The sequence below is a fragment of the Peromyscus eremicus genome, chromosome 2 (assembly GCF_949786415.1).
Source record: "Peromyscus eremicus chromosome 2, PerEre_H2_v1, whole genome shotgun sequence".
Lineage (NCBI taxonomy): Eukaryota > Metazoa > Chordata > Mammalia > Rodentia > Cricetidae > Peromyscus > Peromyscus eremicus.
The window spans coordinates 137,415,655-137,436,345 of NC_081417.1; the positions used below are offsets into that span (position 1 = coordinate 137,415,655).

The window sequence follows — 20,691 nt, forward strand, 5'->3', positions numbered from 1 at the left end:
CACAGATTAGGGGCAGTGAAGCACAGTTTCCCTTCCCCTCCTCCAGCTTCCCCACTGGACCCTCCTTCCTTATATAGCAGCTCCTCCGGGGATCAGTCATTCAAAGGCAGAGGGTGGTGAATAAGAGGGTAGAGGTTTTAGGCAACCCAGGAGCCTTCGCCTCTAGAACTGTGCAGTAGCTGTGGCCTTGAACCCTGTGGGGGGTTGGGAGGACTGGAGGCTGGGAGTGACCTTAGCAAAGGATGATGCTAAAAGGCTGGCATCTAGAGCTAGTGTGAAATAAGTGACAGCTTTCCTGAAACCCCAAAGTCAAGGAAATAGTAGTAGTGGGGCTTGGGGTGTAGCTCGTCCATAGCGTCTGCCTAGCAGGCCCAAAGCCCTGGGTTTGACCTCCGGCATCACATAAACCATTTATGATGGGCGGCACAGGCCTGTAATCTCAGCCCTTGGAAAATGGAGGCAGGAGGATCAGAAGTGCAGGATCTGTTTCTGGGAGATGGCCCAGTGGGCAAAGGCACTTTCAGCCAAACCTGATGATCTGAGTCGATCCCTGGAACCCACATGGTAGAAGAAGAGAACCAATTTCTGCAAGTTGTTCTCTGATCTCCACACTCATATGTGGAAATAAAATATATATATATATTTGGAGACAGGATCTCACTATGTAACCCTGGCTGGCCTGGAACTCACTATGTAGACCAGGCTAGCCTCAAATTCACAGAGATCTACCTTCCTCTTCCTCCCTAGGGCTGGGATTAAAGGCACATGCCACCAATTTTTTAAAAGTATGGAATATGATAAGGAAAAGTTCCTTTATAAAGTATTATAGTAGCAGGCAGTGGTGGCACATGCCTTTAATCCCAGTACTCTGGAGGCAGAGGCAGGCGGATCTCTGAGTTTGAGGCCAGCCTGGTCTACAGAGAGAGTTGTAGGACAGCCAGGACTATGCAGAGAAACCCTGTCTCAAAAAAAAAAAAAAAAAAAAGAAAGAAAGAAAGAAAGAAAGAAAGAAAGAAAGAGTATTACAATAAATAAAAATCCTTGGCTAGGGGGCAACTTTGAAGGGCAACTTGGGATACATGAGACTTACTTCAAAAAATAAATAATAAATAATTTTAAAAAGAGTGCTGTGAGGTATTTTGGGGGGGGTCATTGTAAAAATTAAATAAGGCAATGCAAATGAAATATTTAACGTAGGTGGAGCCTGGTATCTAGGAAGTGCTGAGTAAATATGATGGTAATCATGATGGTTTTGATGATGACGGGAATTCAACTGTAAAAGAGGATTCGGATAACCCTCCATATTTGCTGTTACTCATCCCATCTGCTGGAGGAGGTGACCATATGGATGATGGAATCCATGACTGTTCTTTGTGAGGTGGGAGTTCTAAAGGTCTGCATCATTCGGAGCTGGACATAAGCCCACACTGAGGCCCTGAGTAGTTTCGTTTTGTGTTTTTGTTTTTAAATATGCATTGGTATTTTGCCTACATGTGTGTCTGTGTGAGGGTGTTAGGTCCCCTAGAACTCAAGTTACAGACAGTTGTGAGCTACCATGTGGGTGCTGGGAAATGAACCCAGGCCCTGTGGAAAAGCAGCCAGTTCTCTTAACCATCTCTCCAGTCTGAGCCCTGACGAGTTTATACTGAGTAATTCAGGAGCAGAACCCAGCAAGGGGCCAGCCCCCTGGGGTGGTTCTTCTTCTATCTCTCAGCCCAGGTCCTGAGGCTGTCACACGGGTAAAGATGGGAGTGGTGAGAGTCCCATGGTGGAGAGGTCCATAATAAAGGAGGGGCGATGGACTTGAACTGAGGGAGGACATAAATACCACTGACTTGCAGGTAGATCCTGGGGAGCTGTTCAAAATCAAGACATTCTAAGCTGGGGAAGGTATGAGAACTGGAAATCTGCATTTGTATCTAACCATCTAGGACTGACTTTGGGGAGTTCTCTCAACCGGGCAGCTGGGGTGCGTCATGTTCCACGACATCAATGGTCCTCCACCAAAGGCAGCTTTGCACACGCCCAGACACTCTAAAGGGCATTTGTCAATGTTTAATTGACTTTCGGTTGCTAACAACTGAGGGTGCTACTGCATCCAGGGAATGGAATACAAGAATATGGCTTAAAAATCCTACAACACGCCGGGCGGTGGTGGCGCACACCTTTAATCCCAGCACTCGGGAGGCAGAGCCAGGTGGATCTCTGTGAGTTCGAGGCCAGCCTGGGCTACCAAGTGAGTTCCAGGAAAAGGCGCAAAGCTACACAGAGAAACCCTGTCTCGAAAAACCAAAAAAAAAACAAAACAAAACAAAACAAAAACAAACCCTACAACACATGGTCTGTCACTCACAACAACAACAAAAACTTAGCAGACACAGAATGTTCAGGGTACCAAAGATGAGGAGCCCTTGCCTCTCAGATCTTTGGTACTTCAGACCAGTAGGGTATCTGGGAGTCAGGCAATGGGAGGGGCAGGCTTCCTGGCCAGCCAGTAGCTGGGCCTATAGGGAGCCTGGGAGAGCAGTGCCAGTGCCCTTTGGTGCAGTTGGGGTAGGCAGGTGGAGTAGACATTTCCCTTTTTTCCCTGTAACTGACCAGGACCCCAAGCCCAGCAACTGAGGATTAACAATGATTTATTTACTTATTTGTTAAGTAAAGGCTTGCTGGGCTTGGTGGCACTCACCTTTAATCCCAGCACTCGGGAGGCAGAGACAGGTGGATCTCTGTGAGTTCGAGGCCAGCCTGATCTACAGTGCTAACAGAAGCCCTGTTTGTCTCAAAAACAAAGAGTGCTATCTTTATGTTTGGGGTTAGGTGTCTTGGGGTTCCACATGCCTTCTCAGAGAAGGTGTAAGCACAGGTATGTATAACATCTTAACATTTGGGGCTGAAGCCCCAAGAGGATGATACCCTGATAAGCGAGGGGCAGAGAATTTGGTTGTCTTTGCTGCTCAGGGCAGTCTCCTCCCTCTCCACGGAAACAGGCAAGTGTGAATGAGTCATTAGTATGTCCAGCAGGCTAGGCTGGGGCAAATCTGATTGGAGATCAGGCCGATGTCCCCTTCTAGGTTGTCCGTCCTTGTAGGGAGGCTGGAGCAAAAGCGCCCCCAATCTCCTAGGACTGAGAGGGCAGAGCCCAGGATGAATCCATGGAGCACCGGAGGAGAAAATGGCTGGGAGATTTGACTCAGAGTACAAATCTCAGGACAGAGGCCTGGGACGTTGCCTCCACCCCCACAAAATAGGAAGTGGGAGGAGCCTTTTGGGGGGCAGCGGAAAGAACAGCCACCAGATTCTCACTCCCACTCCACCCCCACCTCAACGCACAAAGAAGAGGAGCAGCTGTGACTTAGATGGCCTCTCCAAAGGATCCTTAGCCTCCAGGGCCCACTGCTTGAGACTGGGACTGGGAAATGTCCTTGGGGTAGTGGTGACCAGCTGCCTCTCTCCCTCCAGCTCTTGAGAAGGAGGAAGGGCAGAGGTTTGGAGTCAGGAGGAACTAACATTCAGTACTACAGAGGTCAAGCTTTTGGGTGCCTTGGAGGAAATCTTTCTTCAAAGCTCCTACTAGCGATGAGAAATCGGCTCTGTAGCCTTCTCTTTTCTTTTCTTTTTTGAGACTGGGTCTCTTGTAGCTCAGGCTGGCCTTGAACACGCTGTGTAGCTGAGGATGACCTTGAGTTTCTTATGTTCCCGATGCCTTCTTTTCTAGGGAACAGGAGGTGAGGGTGGGAAGGGATATCTGGTTTCCTAAACATCCTACTCCCTAGAGGTGATGGGGAGGGGTTGGAGTTCAAAAATAATGGAAACGGTACTGAGAACTTGGGACCTGCTGTGTAGGGAGTTTGGTTTGTGCTGGAGATGAAACCCAGGGCCTTGCCCATACAAAGCATGCACTCTACCCCTTGCCCAAGGAGTTTTTAGGTTTCAGTCTGAGCAGAGATGGGACCTTATAGATCAATACACAGGCCCCACCCCCACCCTTAATTCAAAACTGATGACTCTGAGGAGATGAGTCCCAGGAGGCGCAAAGAGAGCAGGGCCAAGTGCAGGAATCACAGGCAGAGATGAATAATCAGAAGGCAGGGAGAGGCTCCACCTCCAGTCTGTCCAGAACCGCCCTGCCTGACAGCAGGCTGGGTGGGGTCAGGCGGCTGGCCGTGACTGTGACTCAGGTTTCTGTGGGCAGCCAAGCCAGCCTGCTGGGAGGAGCCCAGACCGACAGACAGGCTGGCCAACTGCAGTCTTCACCTCAGCTGTCCTCTCTCCTGGGAATGCAGGAGGCTCTTGTCTAGCTGTGCTGGTCTCCCAAGGCTCGAGACCCCTGCTTTCCTCTGCCCCGTTCACAGACCCTCGTGTCCCCAGATCCTCACTTTGTAGCCCCTCCTGAGGTCATGGCACAGGATGGAGAGTCAGGGATCTCTGCCTCTAGGGAGGCCCCAGAATGTCTGTGCCATAGGGAGAAGGGTATAATAATGACTGGCCCTATACCCTCAAGGAGACACTGGAAGAACCCTGGGCCCCTCCAGCCTTCTCCCAGCCTGGCTAGCTCGGTATGTGGACCGGCCAGTTGTCATGGTAAAGGCCGGGTGGTGGGGAGCACCATAGTATACAGCTGCTGTGGAGTCAGGCAAACAGGCAGGAGTGATCCCCAGCACGGTGCCGTCAGGGTTGACCACTAAGGAGAGATGGCTGGGGCCAAACCCAAAGGGCTGTCTGTGGTCAGTGAATAGGATTTTGCCTGGGTGATGGGGGAGCAGGGTTTGGTCAGCTAGCACATTGCTCATCGTTTGTTGGGTTGTGTTTTGATTTTGTTAGGCTGTTTTGATAGCGTAGCTAGAAGGGAATCGCATTTACTCTGCGCCTTTTCTGTGCCCAGTATCTGTGCTAATATCGCATCAGTCTTCGCAGCAACTGAGGGAACTCCAGCACCTGCCCTCAGATGGCAAGCCTGGGATTAGAACTCGGCGCTGACTGCCACCACAGCTGGCAGCTTTGTTTTCTGGGAACTAGGCAGTGTCGCTGTTTCAGAGCAGGGAGGGTGAGAAAGTGACTAGTGACTTGGAACTTATTTTAAAAGACTGGATCATTAGGCCACAGGTGGTAGGATGCAGGGGCTGACTGTGTTTGGGGTTTGGGAACAGATGGCCGTTTAAAGAGAAAGCCATTAACTAGCCTGATACAGAGTATGTGGTCATTCAAACTTTTTATAATGAACTTAGATCTCTGTGTGAGCCATGGCCAGTTTTCCAGGACGTCCTGGGAGCTTCTGGGGCTGAACTGCAGCAACAGAAGAAGCCAGTTCAAAACGGGGACTTTCCAAAACCAATCCGGGAGACGGAGGAATGTGCAGAGCCTCTCGGAGCCAGTCGTGGGGGAGGGAAGTAAGGACACTGTGGACAATATAGGACTATCACAAGGTGCGGATGCCACCTAGCGGTCAGAGTGGCACAGGCCGGTGCTCGCTGCCCTCGGGGAGTAGCGGCGCTCGCTGAACAATGGGCGGGACTTCCGGTGGGACTGTCGGGTGCTGTAGTCTGACTTTGGTCGGCCGAACCACAAGTCCCATGGTGCTCCGCGCCAGACTGCGCAGGCGCGGTGAGGCGGGGCCGGTCAGAGGCTGAGGGGCCGCGGCTGGGTTGAATCGGTGTCTCCAGGGGTCTGGAACCAGGGCTGCGACGAGGTGAAGCGAGGCGGCGTTGCACGGTGGGCACCATGTCGAGGCAGGCGAACCGTGGCACCGAGAGCAAGAAAATGGTAACTCTGAGCGCGTAACCCGGCGGGCCGGGCGGCATTGAAGCTTCCTGGGAAAGGGCCTGGTGCTGGCGCTCCAAGTGATTGTCAAGAGCGCTGCTGTGAGCTGTAGGCTGGGGAGGTCCCATGATGGGTCTGTCCCTAAGCGTCCAGCACTGGGACACCTTGGAGGACCTCTGAGTTTCCTCCCCTGCTCGCTACGCCGGGGTCTCTCCAGGTCGGGTGCAACTCTGTACTAGACCAACAACAGCGACGGTAATCAATAACAGTAACAACCACTTACTGATCTCTTACTGTGTGTTTGGTATTAGGGCATTACTTACATTATGTCATTCCCACAAGGTAACCCTACTAGGTGGATAATGTTATGGCCTTTTACAGCTCGGGGAGGTTATGTGATACCCAATATTACACCCAGGAAGAGTTAGGATTTGAACCCATGCCTCTCTACCGCCAGAGGGAATGTTTCAGACTACTGAGTGGAGAGAGTACAGAGTCTCTCACTGCTCTGGGTTTTGTGAGCTTTGATAGTGGTCTTGTCAGAAGGGAACTTTCCATCTACCTCATTAAGTGGTGAGCCAGCCTGAGTACTCAGTGGTCCCTCTAATCGTTGAGAGCATAAGGGAGGGTTGCTGTGGTTCCTTTCCCATCCTGGGCGTAGTGGGACAGAATATAATCCCCAAAGGCTGGGCTGGGGCTGGAGAGTAAGGTAGATAGCAGTTTTCTCCAAGCTAAGAGGCTTTCCTGGCAGGTGTTTCTTTTTTTTTTTTTTTTAATCGTAGTCTTTTTTTGGGGGGGGGGGTTGGTTTTTCAAGACAGGGTTTGTGTAGCCCTGGCTGTCCTAGAATTAGCTCTGGAGACCAGGCTGGCCTCAAACTCAGAGATCTGCCTGTCTCTGCCTCCCGGTTAAGAAGAATCACATGAGTAAGATTTCAATCACAAGGAGAAGCCACACCTGGTAAGAACACATTTTTCCCATGGGGCATCTAAACAATAACAATAGACAGTTGTGGCCGGGCGGTGGTGGCGCACGCCTTTAATCCCAGCACTCGGGAGGCAGAGCCAGGCGGATCTCTGTGAGTTCGAGGCCAGCCTGGGCTACCAAGTGAGTTCCAGGAAAGGCGCAAAGCTACACAGAGAAACCCTGTCTCGAAAAACCAAAAAAAAAAAAAAAAACAAAAACAATAGACAGTTGTAATAAGTAATCTGAAGCGAACTCACTCCTATCCGATACCCTGGGAGGACCATGAAAACACATTCCAAGAACAGTGTGCACCACCACCGCTGGCTTCTTTAGCTTATTTTGCCAAACTGCCCATGCCATGGCTTTGTTTTGGAATTTAAAACTCAGTATCTGGGCATGGGGATGTAGATCAAGTTGGTAGAGTGTCTGCACAGGGCCCCGGGTTTAATTCCCAGCACCGTATAAACTAGCTTGGTCATGAATGGCTGTAATCCCCAGCAGTGTGATGGTAGAGGCAGAAGGATCAGGAATTCAAAGTCATCCTCAGCCCATAATAAGATGGAGGCCAGCCTGGGCTACTTGAAATCTTTTTTAACACACACAGACATACAGAGCGGTACTGGAGTGGGGGGATCACAGTGATAGAGCATCACATTGGGGATGGAGCTCAGTGGCAGCATGCATATGCAGGATACTCTGAGTTCAGTCTTCACCAAAAATCAACCCGACAGTCTAAGTGGACCTATGTTGGTAGTCCACTCTAGACAGGATGACCAGATTCCCTTCACACCTTCACATCTTACACCAAGAACAGCCTCCACAAATGGAAGCTCTGCTATTCCAGGCTAGTTCTTAACCTTTTCTCTCTCAGAGCGCTTTTGAGAAACCGATGACAGCAGTGAATCACCTCTACACAAATATTAATACACAAACTCAGTGACTGAAACTGAGTTTGACCCTAGCACTGCAGACACCAAACGCAGAACACTTACATCATACCCATACATTTGTTTGCCTTTTCCAGGGATTTGTGGGCCTCTAAATATACTCTATGGATTACAAGTTAAGAATTGCTTTCGGGGGACTGAGGGTGTAGCTAAGCAGTGCACACACACACACACACACACACACACACACACACACACAGAGGAAATTAATTAATTCCTGGAAGAAGTAACAATAGTTGAAGAGAATGTTGTGCTAGAAAACAATGTCATGTTGAAGAAAATGCTTGTGTTCCTTGGCATTCTCAGTTGGTCATTAGTTTTCTTAGCTATGAAATGGGGACAGTGCTACTAAGGTTAGATGAGATAGTGTTAAGTTTAAGGGATGGCGTTTCTTTGGTAGATAGGAGCAGAGGTATTTATTCCTTATTCTTTATATCTTGTTTTCAGTGTGTGTTTCTTTTCTCCTGGAGTCAGTATTGATGTTCTTGGTTTCTGTTTTATTTGTTTAAGGCATTCACTACTGCCGCCCTGCCCCCATCAACCTTTAATCAAGAAAATGTCCTACAGTCAGATCTTATAAAGACATTTTCTCAATTGAGGTTCCCTTCTTTTGATATAAAATTAGCCAGTAGGAGAGTGTGTGTGTGTGTGTGTGTGTGTGTGTGTGTGTGTGTGCGTGCGTGCGTGCGCGCGCGCCATAGTATTTGTGTGGAGGTCAGAGGACAACTTGCTGTAGTCGGTTTCTCTCTTCCCACCATGTGGATTCTGGGGATCTAACTTAGGTTATCAGGCATGGCAGCAGGTGCCTCTGCCTACTGAGCCGAAGTACCTGGTATTGACATGCTCCTCTTTTCCCTGTTTAGAGACAATACCCCTCTAGTGACCCTCTTCCAGGTAGTCCAGCCTTGAGCACATAATTACTATATTTCACATAAACCTTCAGAGACCTAAATGGTTAATATACCAGGTAATCTGATGTCTGCTGTTTTTTGTCCCTGCTAACAGAAACAGTCAATCTGGGTCAAGTGGTAGGGGTGTACATCTTTAATCCCAGCATTTGGGAGGTAGAGGCAGGCAAAACAACAAACAAACAAACAAACAAACAAAAATGATACAGTCTGTCTGTCCAGCAAACTTTACCTGAGCCCCAACTATGTACAGAGCTCCTTATTAGGTGGATGTGGAGATGAAGTCCTAGACTCTACCTTTAGTAAGCATGTGTGACATAGACAGAAATGTTCTCAACAACAGGAATATTGTACTGGCTGGGACTGGGTCCTGTTTTATTGCTTATTTGCACACATACACACACACACACACACACACACACACACACACACACAATGCTGGGGATTGAACTCTGAGCACTGGCTTCATCATCTTTTGAAAATGTTTTACTTTTTTTTTAAATTTTATTTTATTTAATGCCGAATGCTGTTTATTGAAGGAGGGAAGAGGTCTTAAATATAGGCTTACAGCACAATGGGAGAACCCTGGAGGGCAGAAGTTTGCTCCAATGTTTTACAATCTTGCATCTAAGCTGTTAAGGCCCCATTATGCAGGATACACAGACAAGGAACTTCCCCTAAGCATTCAGGAGGGTAGAACCCAGCAGGGAATTAGCATAGGGAGGATATCAAGGTCAAGGTCAGCAAGCAAGGCGACAGTTATCCAAAACGGGGGCCAGGGCCCTACAGGTTCCCCTTTTACTAGAAAATGAGCTTCTGACTTAGGTTGCGTGGGACGCCAGCAGGTCACCTTACCCGTCATGGAGTCGCCTGCCCAGGCTACACAGGTGCTCTGTCTTAGGTTGGTGAGCGTCCCCCAGGCATTACCTGTCTCTGAATACTCATTATCATACAGGCTCAATCGTGTGTGAGCTGCAGAGTTAACTGCTGCCAAAGATCTCAAAGTGGCACTGGGCTTGCAATCTGTGTGTTCGACACAGAAAAGACCAACAGAGGTCCTATCCCACCCATAGCCAGTAGGCTAAAGGCAACTGAGCCATTCCCTTCCTTAACGAGCCTTACTGCAAATTGGAGTCCTTGTAAGATGGTATCCCAAAAGCAAATGGAACTTGAGTTTATAAATTTATAGTTTTCAAAGCCAATCGAACTGTATATAGAAAATGTTTTACTTCATTAAGGAAGTAGTAGTGGTAGATATACTGACATTACAGGGCTGTAATTAATTGAAAATGAATATAGCCAGGCATGGTGGCTCATACCTTTAATCCCAGCACTCAGGAGTCAGAGGCAGGTGGATCTCTATGAGTTTGAGGCCAGCCTGGTCTACAAAGCAAGTTCCAGGACAGCTAGAGCTGTTACACAGAGAAACCCTGTCTCGGAAAAAAAAAAAGAAAAAAGAAAATGCATATAAAGCTGACAGTACACAAGTGACATTGTTGGCTGGCCACCTTAGTAGAGTTATTATTAGTCTTCACGAACAGTCAGGTCTTCACACAAATACCACTTTAGTGAGCCTTCCCTGACATTCATTGTTTGTTTTTAGCTATACCATAGCTGCACTCCTATTTTATGTTATTTATTTTATGTGTGTGTGTTGCCAGCATGTATGTCTGCATACCATGTGTGTGTCTGGTGCCTGAGGAGGTATTGGATCCCCTGGGACTGGAGTTATAGACAGTTGTAAGCCCCCGAGCCTCCGTGTGGGAATTGAACCCAGGGCCTCTGGAAGAGCAGCCAGTGCTCTTAACCACTGAGCCATCTCTCCAGCTCTGCACCACTTCTGTTTTAAAAGTATGAAGACCTTGAGTTACACATTCATGTTGCTCTTGTTCTGAACAGGCTAGGTCCATAACTGAGGCTGGAGGGGGATTTGCATGTAGTAATAGAAGATGTGGAGAACCCGAGTGAGGATCCCCACTCCCAGATTCCAGGCACATCTCTATTGTGGCAGTGAGCACAGCTGTCTAGGACCCTCCCTGTCTTTTCCTACTGGTGAACTGGGGAGCTGCACATGTAAGGAGCTTCATCACATTGTGATTTGCATATAATTTGGCAATCATGGTGGGCGGAGGCTTTTGGAGTTCATCCAGGGGCTCATTAATAATGGAAGGAAAGCTCTCCTGACTTAATGCACCCGTGCCAGCTCTCCGGACTGGTAACAGCTGGATTGCCTCCATCCATTCATGTTCAGGCCGTTCTAGTGCCAAACCCTTGACTTTACTAAGAAATCATTCCTCCTTAATAGCTTCCTTTCAATTGCCATATTTGGCAAATGGTCTCCTGGAGATGCCCTGGTCTGACTGTTTTAGTTGAGTTCAGAGAGCCTCCTGCTCCCAAAATTGATTTCCTTTGACTCTAGTGCATCTAAGATTTGTTTTAATTGAGGGGGCTTATTAATATTGCAGTCATGGGATAGAGCGGATACAGTGAATACTGCCTGGGAACCACACACTTGGGTTTCATCCCTGCAGGTTCCTGTTTCAGTACTTAGCTGTTTAACCTTGAGCCGATCATTCCTCTTTCTGGTCTCAGTATCTCTTCTGGGTCAGTCACTACCCATTCTGCTTTCCTGAGTTTTTACAAGATCAGGAAAAGTAGCCTGTTCTGGACAGGCATGGTGGCTGATGCTTTGGGTTCTTTCCTCAGAAGTCCTGAAGTCAGAGTGACTTCCTCCACATCTGACAAGCCTCTCTTCAGAAGGGAGTGGCAAGGTGGCGATCTTGATGGAGCGATTATTTTGTTGTTGTTGAGCCTTATTTCTAAGAGGATCCATTGGAATAGATGTGCTGTTGATCTGTGTTCTCAGGGCTGGGGACGTACCTCAGTGGCAAAGGGCTTGCCTGGAGTGCCCAGCGCCCTGGGTTTGCTCCTCAGCACCACAAACAAATACATTCTTCACTTTAACTCCAATAGTGATTCTTCACTGCCAGCAGTCTGGAGTCTTAGTATCTGCAGTTCCTCTCACACTTCTGTTTCTTGATTGGTAAGTGTGTGTGTGTGTGTGTGTGTGTGTGTGTGTGTGTGTGTATGTGTGTGTGTGTGTGTATGTGTGTGGTACTGGGGACCAAACCCATGGGCATGTACTATATCACTGAGTATATCTATCACCAGCTTAGTATGAACTGAGGCCAACCTAGGTGGAACTCGCATTGAAATCATATGTGACTTTGGTTTTTCAAATGTTTTTTACATTTATTTATTTATGTATGTATATAGGTGCACACACATATGCCATGGCACCTGTGGCAGGGGTCAGGGGACAATTTGCAGGATTTGTTCTCTCTTTCCAACATGTGGATCTACGGGATCAAACTCAGGCCATCAGGCTTGTTGGCAAAGGTGTTTGCCCTCTGGGCCATCTTGCTGGCCCCATTTTTCTATTTTTAATGTATGTGCATGTGTTGCTGTGGATCAAATTCAATGCTATGGATCAAACTCAAAGTACTCTATGGACTGAACTAAACTACCCAGTCCTAGTAAGATTTCTTTCTTTCTTTTACATTTTTTTTTTTCGAGACAGGGTTTCTCTGTGTAGTTTTGGTGCCTGTCCTGGATCTCGCTCTGTAGACCAGGCTGGCCTCGAACTCACAGAGATCTGCCTGACTCTGCCTTCTGAGTGCTGGGATTAAAGGCGTGCGCCACCACCGCCCAGCAAAATATTTTTATTGTTATTTATTTGTACATGTGTATAAATCTGTATATGTGCATGTACCTGAGGTTAGGGCCATCCCCTGGAGCTGGAGTTACAAGCAGTTGTGAACTGCCTGATGTGCATGCTGGGAATCGAACTCAAGTCCTCTGCAAGAACAATACATGCTCTTAACCACTGGGCTATCTCTCCAGCTCCCTTTTTCTTTCTTTCTTAAGGTTTCTTTTTATTTTAAATTGTGTATGTGTGTCTGACATTGGTGGGTACGTGCATTTGAGTGTGGGTGCCCAAGGAGGCAGAAGTCTTGGATTCTCCTGGAGCTGTTCTAGATGTTTGTGTGCCTTCTGTGGGTGCTGGGGACTAAACTCAAGTTCTCTGCAAAAGTAGTACATGCTCTTAACTACTGAATTATCTCTCCAGCAAGAGTCTCTATTTTAAAAAAACTTGTGTGGTTTTTAGCATGGTAGGTCTGTCACAATAGTGCCCCACTCCTGGAACCAGTTTCTGTTCTAATCAGCCTTCTACTGATGTGATAAAGACTATGAGTAAAAGCAGTTTGGGGAGGACATGGCTTATTTGGCTTGCCTGATCCAGTCACAGTCCAGCACTGAGAACATCAGGGCAGAAACATGTAGGCAGGAACTGAAGCACAGACCAAAGAGGAGTGCCGTTTACCGGCTTGTTCTTTTTGTACAGCCCAGGGTCACCAGGTGGTGGCACCACTGATGGTAGGCCCTGCCACGTCAGGCATCAGTCAAGGGGCTGGAGAGGCGCGCAGTGGTTAAGAGTGCTTGTTGCTCTTGCGGAGGACCTGGGGGTCCAATTCTCATCTCCCATACGATGGTTCACAACCATCCCTAACTTCAGTCCCAGGGGTTAGTATTTGCCCTCTTCTGACCTCCGTGGGTACCAGGCATATACATGGTATCACATACTTACATGCAGGCAGTCACCCAGACACAGCAATATTTGTAAAATGTTAAAAATCATTAATCAAGAAAATGTCCCCACAGGCTTACCTACAGGTAGTCTGATGTAAGCATTTCCTCATTGAGGGTCCTTCTTCCCAGATGACAGCAGTGACAGAAGACTAAGCAGCCCAGTGATAGAAACCAGTGTGGATCAGTCTTGTGTCCCGGGTGTACAGGATGTGTGTTCCTGGGCTGCTGAGGCGGCTCAGTGGGTAAAGGTGCTTGCTGCCAAGTCTGACAGCCTGAGCTGGATCTCTGGAGCCCACAGAGTAGAAGGAGAGAACTTACTTTCAAAGGTTGTCTTCTGACTGGCACACATGTCCTCATGCAGTTGTGTGTGTGCGTGCGTGCGTGCGTGCGTGTGCGTGTGTGTGTGTGTGTGTGTGTGTGTGTTTATTTATTTAAATTTTTAAATTTTTGTTTTATTTTTCTTTTTGAGACCAGTTTTTCTGCATAGCCCTGGCTGTCTGGGAACTCACTCTGTAGCCCAGGCTGGCCTTGAAACTCGCAGAGATCCGCCTGTCTATGTCTCCTGAGTGCTGGGATTACAGGTGTGCATCACCACTACTCAACTATTACTTTATTTTTAAAGATCATTTATTATTATCTTGTGTATGTGTGTGAGCCTGCGTGAGTCTGTTTGCACCATGTGCCTGTGGGTGCCTGCTGAGGCCAGAGGGTGTTGGACCCCCTGGAAATGGAGTTCTAGGCGGTTGTGGGCCACCGGATGTGGGCCCTAGGAACCAAACCTAGATGCTCTGGAAAATCAGTAGGAACCCTAAACTGATGAACTCCTCCCTCCAATATTGTATTCTTTTTAGATTTATGCACTTTTTAGAAATATTTTAGCATTGTGTCAAAAGGATCATTAATCCCCCCCCCCCCCATGTTGGTGACTTTGAGGAGAGGTTATCTTCAGGGCAATGGGCTCTCTAGGACTTTCTTCTCTGCCAGCCCAGTCCCATGAGTTGCCAGCTCTTCCCATGGGCATCAGAGAACCCAAGCCTTGGGAGTACAGCTTAACCCCATGCCAGAGCCCTCTAAAGCAATGGTTCTCAACCTTCCTGATGCTGCGACCCTTTCAGACAGTTCCTCATGTTGTAGGGACCCCCAACCGTAAAATTATTTTCATTGCTACTTCATAACTGTAATTCTGCTGCTGCTGTGAACCATACTGTAAATACCCGTTTTTTCTGATGGTGTTAGGCCACCCCTGTGAAAGGGTGGTTTGACCCCCAAGGGGTCGTGACCCACAGGTTGAGAACACTTGCTCTAAGGTTTGGGGAAGCCATTGGTCACATCTGCTAACACACAGAGGCTGGTGTGAAAGTGTTTGCCTCAGCTCCATCTTTCACAGAATCCAGTGAGGGGCTGTTCCTCCCACTCCGGGGTCAGGTGACCCACGCTGTGGTAGACTGGATTGGTGTGTTAGAAGATGTGCCTTCTGTAGCCAGTGTGTAGTGGGTGTGGGTGTCCTCCTGTCGAGCTGGCCGCTCCACAGGGGTGATGTCCTCCAGACATAGGCATCCAGGTGGCCTTCCCTTGGATTCCTGGTGGTTGCAGCCAGGCTGATCCAACTGAACCCTCACCTCCTGCTGCTGGGTCCTGATGGCCTTCTGATCTCTTTCAGAGTTCTGAGCTATTCACCCTGACCTATGGAGCGCTTGTCACCCAGCTGTGCAAGGACTATGAAAATGATGAAGATGTGAATAAACAGCTGGACAGAATGTGAGTGAGCGCCTCCCTCACTAGACACAGCGCAGGCTTACAGCACACTGAGTGTGGCTGTTCTGTGAGGCCAGCATTGGGTACAGTTTCCACTGAGCTCATTTGTGAGGGTGTTTGGGTTATTATCCCCGTCTTCTCTTTTAGCCGACAAAGGTATTTTGTTTACATAGAAGACATTATATAAGATGCTGTGACCCCTTAATGGTCTGTTCTCTGATTTCCTTCCAAGGGGCTATAACATTGGAGTCCGACTAATTGAAGATTTTTTGGCACGCTCAAATGTTGGAAGATGTCATGACTTTCGGGAAACTGCAGATGTCATTGCTAAGGTCGTTCACCTGGGCCACCTGCCCACTGAAGCTTGCCATTGGAAGGCACTACCTATCCCTCTCACTGTCTCCCTTAATCTCCCAAAAGGCTGATTGGGCAGCTCTTTGGACCAAAGAAGCCTTCCTGGTGGTTTGGAAATAACAGATTAGGAAAGACTCAAGAGCCGTTGAGGTCTGTCTTGTGCATTCTAGTCCCGCTGTAGCTGACTAGAGTGGTGTATGCCTGTGAGCCCAGTACTTGGGAGGCAGGCACAGCAGAGTCACAATAAATTTGTGGCTGGTCTGGTCTGTGTGCTGAATTCTAGATCAGCCATGGCTGTATAGCAAGATCCTACGTACAAACAGATGAAGCCTGCAAGTTTGTCTGTCTCACTGAAATTAAAGCCCGATTCCTGCACTTGGATAGTGTAGCACAGTATCGAGGAGATTTGAGAATATGCATTTGGGCCAGATGTGACTCAGGCCTGTAATTCCAGCCCTGAGAAGACAAAGGTAGAATAATTGCTACAAATTCAAGGCCAATGAAGGCTGTGTAGTCAGCTCCGGGCCAGTCTGGGCTACACTGTAGGACTCTGTCTCCAGAAAGAAGAAATAAAGCAAAAATAATTCCTCATTCAGATTTCAGTTGAAGGCAGCTGCCCTTCCAGTGAGACAGGCAGGCAGACAGTGAGTTAGTGTGTAGTTGTGTGATACCTGGAGGGACGGAGTCCTGCAGATAGTGAGTTAGTGTGTAGTTGTGTGACGCCTGGAGGGACGGAGTCCTGCAGATAGTGAGTTAGTGTGTAGTTGTGTGACGCCTGGAGGGACGGAGTCCTGCAGATAGTGAGTTAGTGTGTAGTTGTGTGACGCCTGGAGGGACGGAGTCCTGCAGATAGTGAGTTAGTGTGTAGTTGTGTGACGCCTGGAGGGACGGAGTCCTGCATGGGCACCTCTCTTCCGCAGGTCTCTGAAGATTTGGAGGTCACAGTGTTGTCCTAAGTGACCCTTCGCTGACACCTTCCCAGTGGTACAGTTCTGTCGCTCTTCGCCATAGTGCTATTGTGTGTTCCCTGACAGGTGGCATTCAAGATGTACTTGGGCATCACTCCGAGTATCACAAATTGGAGCCCAGCTGGCGATGAATTCTCCCTTATCTTGGAAAATAACCCGTTGGTGGACTTCGTGGAACTTCCCGATAGCCACTCATCCCTTATTTATTCCAACCTCTTGTGTGGGGTGCTGCGGGGAGCCTTGGAGATGGTGAGTGCAGCTCTCTCTGAGCTGGGGGGGGGGGGCTGTTTGGCAAATGCTTGTCCGAATGGGAGAGAAAAGGCTTCCCCAGCCCCTTGCTGTCCGAGGGGAGAGTGCTGCTGGTACAGGAACCACGGCAGACACCTTCCTTCCTGACACGCTGAGAGAGTACTGTCAGCAGTGGGTTCCCAGACGGCTTTCGGGCCACGGTCTAAGCGGACTGAGGCCTTCTCCTCCTTTCTTTTCTTTTTTTTTCTTTTCTTCCTTTCCCTTTCTTTCTTTCTTTCTTTCTTTCTTTCTTTCTTTCTTTCTTTCTTTCTTTCTTTCTTTCCTTCCTTCCTTCCTTCCTTCCTTCCTTCCTTCCTTTCTTTTCTCTTCTCTCTCTCTCTCTTTTTCTTTCTTTCTTTCTTTTTTTTTGAGACAGCCTCACTCCAGCCCTAATTAGTTTGGGAATCAAATTGTTCAATATGTAGACCAAGCTATCTTCGAATTTGCCCCCAGTCTCCCTGTCAAGTACTGAGGTTACAGGTCAATGACACTACATCCAGTGTGAAGCCACTGTCTTCAGTGTTGGAATACTGGGGCTGGCAGCCCTGTCCCTGTGGAAATTAGTCCCTTTAAATAAATGTTAGGAGCCGGGTGCTGTGGCACATGTCTTTAATCCCAACACTTGGGAAGCAGAGGCAGGCAGATGGATTTCTGTGAGTTCGAGGCCAGCCTGGTCTACAGAACAAGTTCCAGGACAGCCAGAGCTACACAGAGAAACCCTGTCTCGAAAAACATAAATGAAAGGGCTGGAGAGATGGCTCAGAGGTTAAGAGCACCGATTGCTCTTCCAGAGGTCCTGAGTTCAATTCCTAGCAACCACATGGTGGCTCACAACCATCTGTAATGAGATCTGGCGCCCTCTTCTGGCATGCAGGCAGAACACTGTATATATAATAAATAAATCTTTAAAAATAAATAAATAAATAATTTGGGCCATATAGTGTTGGGCATGCTTTTAATCCCAGCACTCAGGAGGAAGAAGCAGGGGGATCTCTGTGAGTTCAAGGCTAGCTCTGATCTACAGAGCTAGTTCCAGGACAGCCAGGACTACACAGAGAAACCCTGTCTCAAAAAACCAAAACCAAAAAAGTTTGGAAGTTTCATACATTTATATAATTTATATATATATATAGAGTGAATTTTAGTCATCTTCACATACACACATCCCAGTCCATGGGCATTTCTGGTCTAGGCTCACCCTGAGGGGTTCACCAGAGGCTGTGATTGGATACCCCCTTTCTGTTCCTCAGGTCCAGATGGCTGTGGAGGCCAAGTTTGTCCAGGACACTCTGAAGGGAGATGGTGTAACAGAGATCAGGATGAGGTTCATCAGGAGGATTGAAGACAATCTCCCGGCCGGAGAAGAGTGAGCAGCTCCAGGACTCTGGGGCAGCCAGGAGCAGCACCTGCTGGGTGAGATGATGGCGCTCCCTCTGCCCCCGGAACTCAGAGACTTTCGAGCCGATGTTATATATTCTTCTGACCTTACTTCCATTCTTCATGCTAATAAAGAGCAGACTGGTAGTCTGCTTGCCCTACAAGTATGCACTTCAGAAAGGGATTCTCTGCTCCCTTTCTCTTCAGAGGGGCAGGAAGTACTTGCCCTTGGCTAGACTAAAAGAGTTCAAACCATTTTACATTCCTGTGACTTTTCCAAAGCAAAACCCACTTTGACCCCCTTAAGAGACAAGCCTGACACGTCTGCTCCCGAACCTTCTCGAAGCCATTGGCTGTGGGGAGTCTTGGGCTGTGGAGGGAGGAGAGCGCTGGGAAGGGTGGGTAAGAATTGTTGGCTGTAGTGACATACTGTAGTCTTGCCAGGCCACGGAAGCCAGTCATGCCGGAAGCCCCGGCTTCTGGGAAGCCACCCAGGTCCCGTTCCTCCCTGCTGTTTGGAGGCAACATCTCCTCTTTTTACGGAGGATCCATCCTTTTTTCTTACGAATTCTTCAATAAAGACACATTCTTGAGTGGAATCCCAGTCCTGTCGTGTTTTCCTTTTGCTCAGCATGTGAAGTTTGAGTAGAAAAGAGCGTGTGAGCCCTGGTGCCGGGTCCTGCTCACAGCAGCAGATTCTGTTTCCATGGAGAAGCCGAGGTCAGGCTGCCTGAGGTCACAGAGCTATCAAGTGGAGGGACACCAGGCTTTGAAGCAAGGACGGACAAAGCCCCTGTTCTTGACTTGTTCTGAAGCCCGGTTCGCACGCAGGGTTCGCACTTGTGGCTTGGGATAGCTTTACTTTGAGACCTATTTCACTAGAGCTAGATGGGTATTTAAAATTACATCGTGTGTGTGTGTGTGTGTGTGTGTGTGTGTGTGTGTGTGTGTGTCTGTGTCTGTGTGTGTGTCTGTGTCTGTGTGTGTGTCTGTGTCTGTGTGTCTGTGTGTGTGTGTTGACTCACATGCTGTGGCCTGCTGTAGAGATCAGAGGACAACTTTGGAGAGTTGGCTTCTACCACCCCCTGGGTTCTGGGGATCAAATGGCTGTCAGGTGTGGCAGGGGGTGCCTTTATCCCCTGAGCCATCTTGTTGGCCCCAAATAGGGTTGTGTTTTTTTTTTAATATTTTAAACTTGATTTATGTGTATAGGTGTTTTGTCTGCATGTGGCCACACTGTGAGTTCTGGGGGTCAACTTGCAGGCCTCTGGGAAAACATCCAATGGTCTTAACCACTAAGCCATCTCTCCAGACCCCAGGTCGCTTTTAAAGGGAGGAGGCAGAGATTGTCTCAGGCCAGTTCTTCGGGACAGCCTAGGGCCTTGAACTTGGGAAGTTACTGGGAAACTGGACTCAAGGCTTTCCTCTGTTAACAGGCCTGAAGAGAGCCAGTTACAGGTGCATCATGTGAGAAACATGGATTGATTCCTCAGGACAGGACGAGGGTTCTGAGGTCTCAGCAAGGAGGTGGTTTGCACAAGGCTGGCCTCACAGCTGGGCTGGGCCACTGGGGAGTGAGGTCATGTTTATTCCCCAAGCAGAGGGAAGGTTAACCTCTAGGATCCCATCCTGGGGCCCCTTACCTTCTTCCCGCAGATACAGCCTGGGCACTTTGTTTGGTAACTGGAGCGCTAGGACTCAGCATACATAATGTCGGTCCAGTTGTACCAGATTTGAATGAATGAATGAAAGGGATGAGGAGGCGACTGTTGGGACTCACAGGAAAAGCTCAGTGTGGTGTGTGTGCACCCTGTCAAAAAAATCAACCGCCCTGCCCTTTTCCCCGACTGGGGGCTCGCTCTTCCTCTCCATGTGCCCTAGTCTGCTTCCCAGCAGCCGTTTCAGTATGAGGTTTTGGAAATTTCCTTTCCCAGAAATAACTTAAACATCACGGGGGTCGCAAGCTGTGGAAACAAGGCGTCTCTTGGTGGTTTTTCCCGCCCCCGGCCCCACGATTGAGTGATGTGCACACCAGGGGTGCTAGAGGAAAGAGGGGAGCTGCCCTAGCGGTCTAACTTCCTACACCCCACCCCACACCTTGTGTTCACCCCTGTGGCCAGTGGAATGTAGTTTGGGCACCCGTCAGCCATCCTCACCCTCCCTGGTGTACCATCCACACTCCTCCAGCCAGATGAGGCACTAGAGAAGGGTTCTTCCGGGGCGGGGGGCCGGGGGGGGGGGGGCGGGGAGCGCTGACTAGTCCGGAGCGGTTCTGGAGAGCCTAGCTTGAGACTGAGTTCTGGGGCTAAAGGACAGCCTTTAGGTCAGGCTGGTTGGGCAGAGCTCCGGACAAGTCGCACTTTGCAGCCTTTAGCCACCAGAGGTCCCCAGATCACCACCTTACTGTCCCGAGAAGTGACTGTTTGGACTCTTGGTTTTTTTTGTTTTTTTATTTGCTAGAAGACGCACCTGATGGACTAAATCTTAGAGGCTTGCCAGAGCTTGGAGTATCCTCCTCTAGATAGCCCCAGGACACCCAAGAGCAAAGCTCACGTGGCTACGAGGCTAGTCATCTGCCTGCTAAACTCCAGGCACTGGAAGAATCTAGTGGCCGAGGCTGTCTGGCAGCGCACACTCCAAAGTCAGGCTGGCCTCCTGAATTGTACAAGCCAGCTCCGGGCCCTCCCTTAACCAGTCCCCCTTATTTCCTGAGTGGAGTCCAG

The 20,691-nt window shown here is 48.8% G+C and overlaps 1 protein-coding gene across 1 annotated transcript; it reads left to right on the forward strand.

Annotated features, from left to right (window-relative positions):
- The first annotated feature begins 5,568 nt into the window (after window positions 1-5,568).
- Trappc3 (trafficking protein particle complex subunit 3) lies at window positions 5,569-18,567 on the forward strand. The gene is made up of 5 exons (XM_059256116.1): window positions 5,569-5,760; window positions 14,887-14,984; window positions 15,214-15,313; window positions 16,370-16,552; window positions 17,842-18,567. Exons 1-5 carry the CDS (start codon window positions 5,719-5,721, stop codon window positions 17,959-17,961), a joined length of 543 nt encoding a protein of 180 aa, XP_059112099.1. The 5' UTR covers window positions 5,569-5,718; the 3' UTR covers window positions 17,962-18,567.
- The last annotated feature ends 2,124 nt before the right edge of the window (window positions 18,568-20,691 follow it).

Bases quoted from the DNA above. Each gene is read 5' to 3' on its own strand.
- Trappc3 (XM_059256116.1), top strand. From the start codon at position 5,719: ATGTCGAGGCAGGCGAACCGTGGCACCGAGAGCAAGAAAATG. The intron at 14,985-15,213 runs GTGAGTGAGCGC...TTTCCTTCCAAG, and splicing joins AATAAACAGCTGGACAGAAT to GGGCTATAACATTGGAGTCC. The intron at 16,553-17,841 runs GTGAGTGCAGCT...TCTGTTCCTCAG, and splicing joins TGCGGGGAGCCTTGGAGATG to GTCCAGATGGCTGTGGAGGC.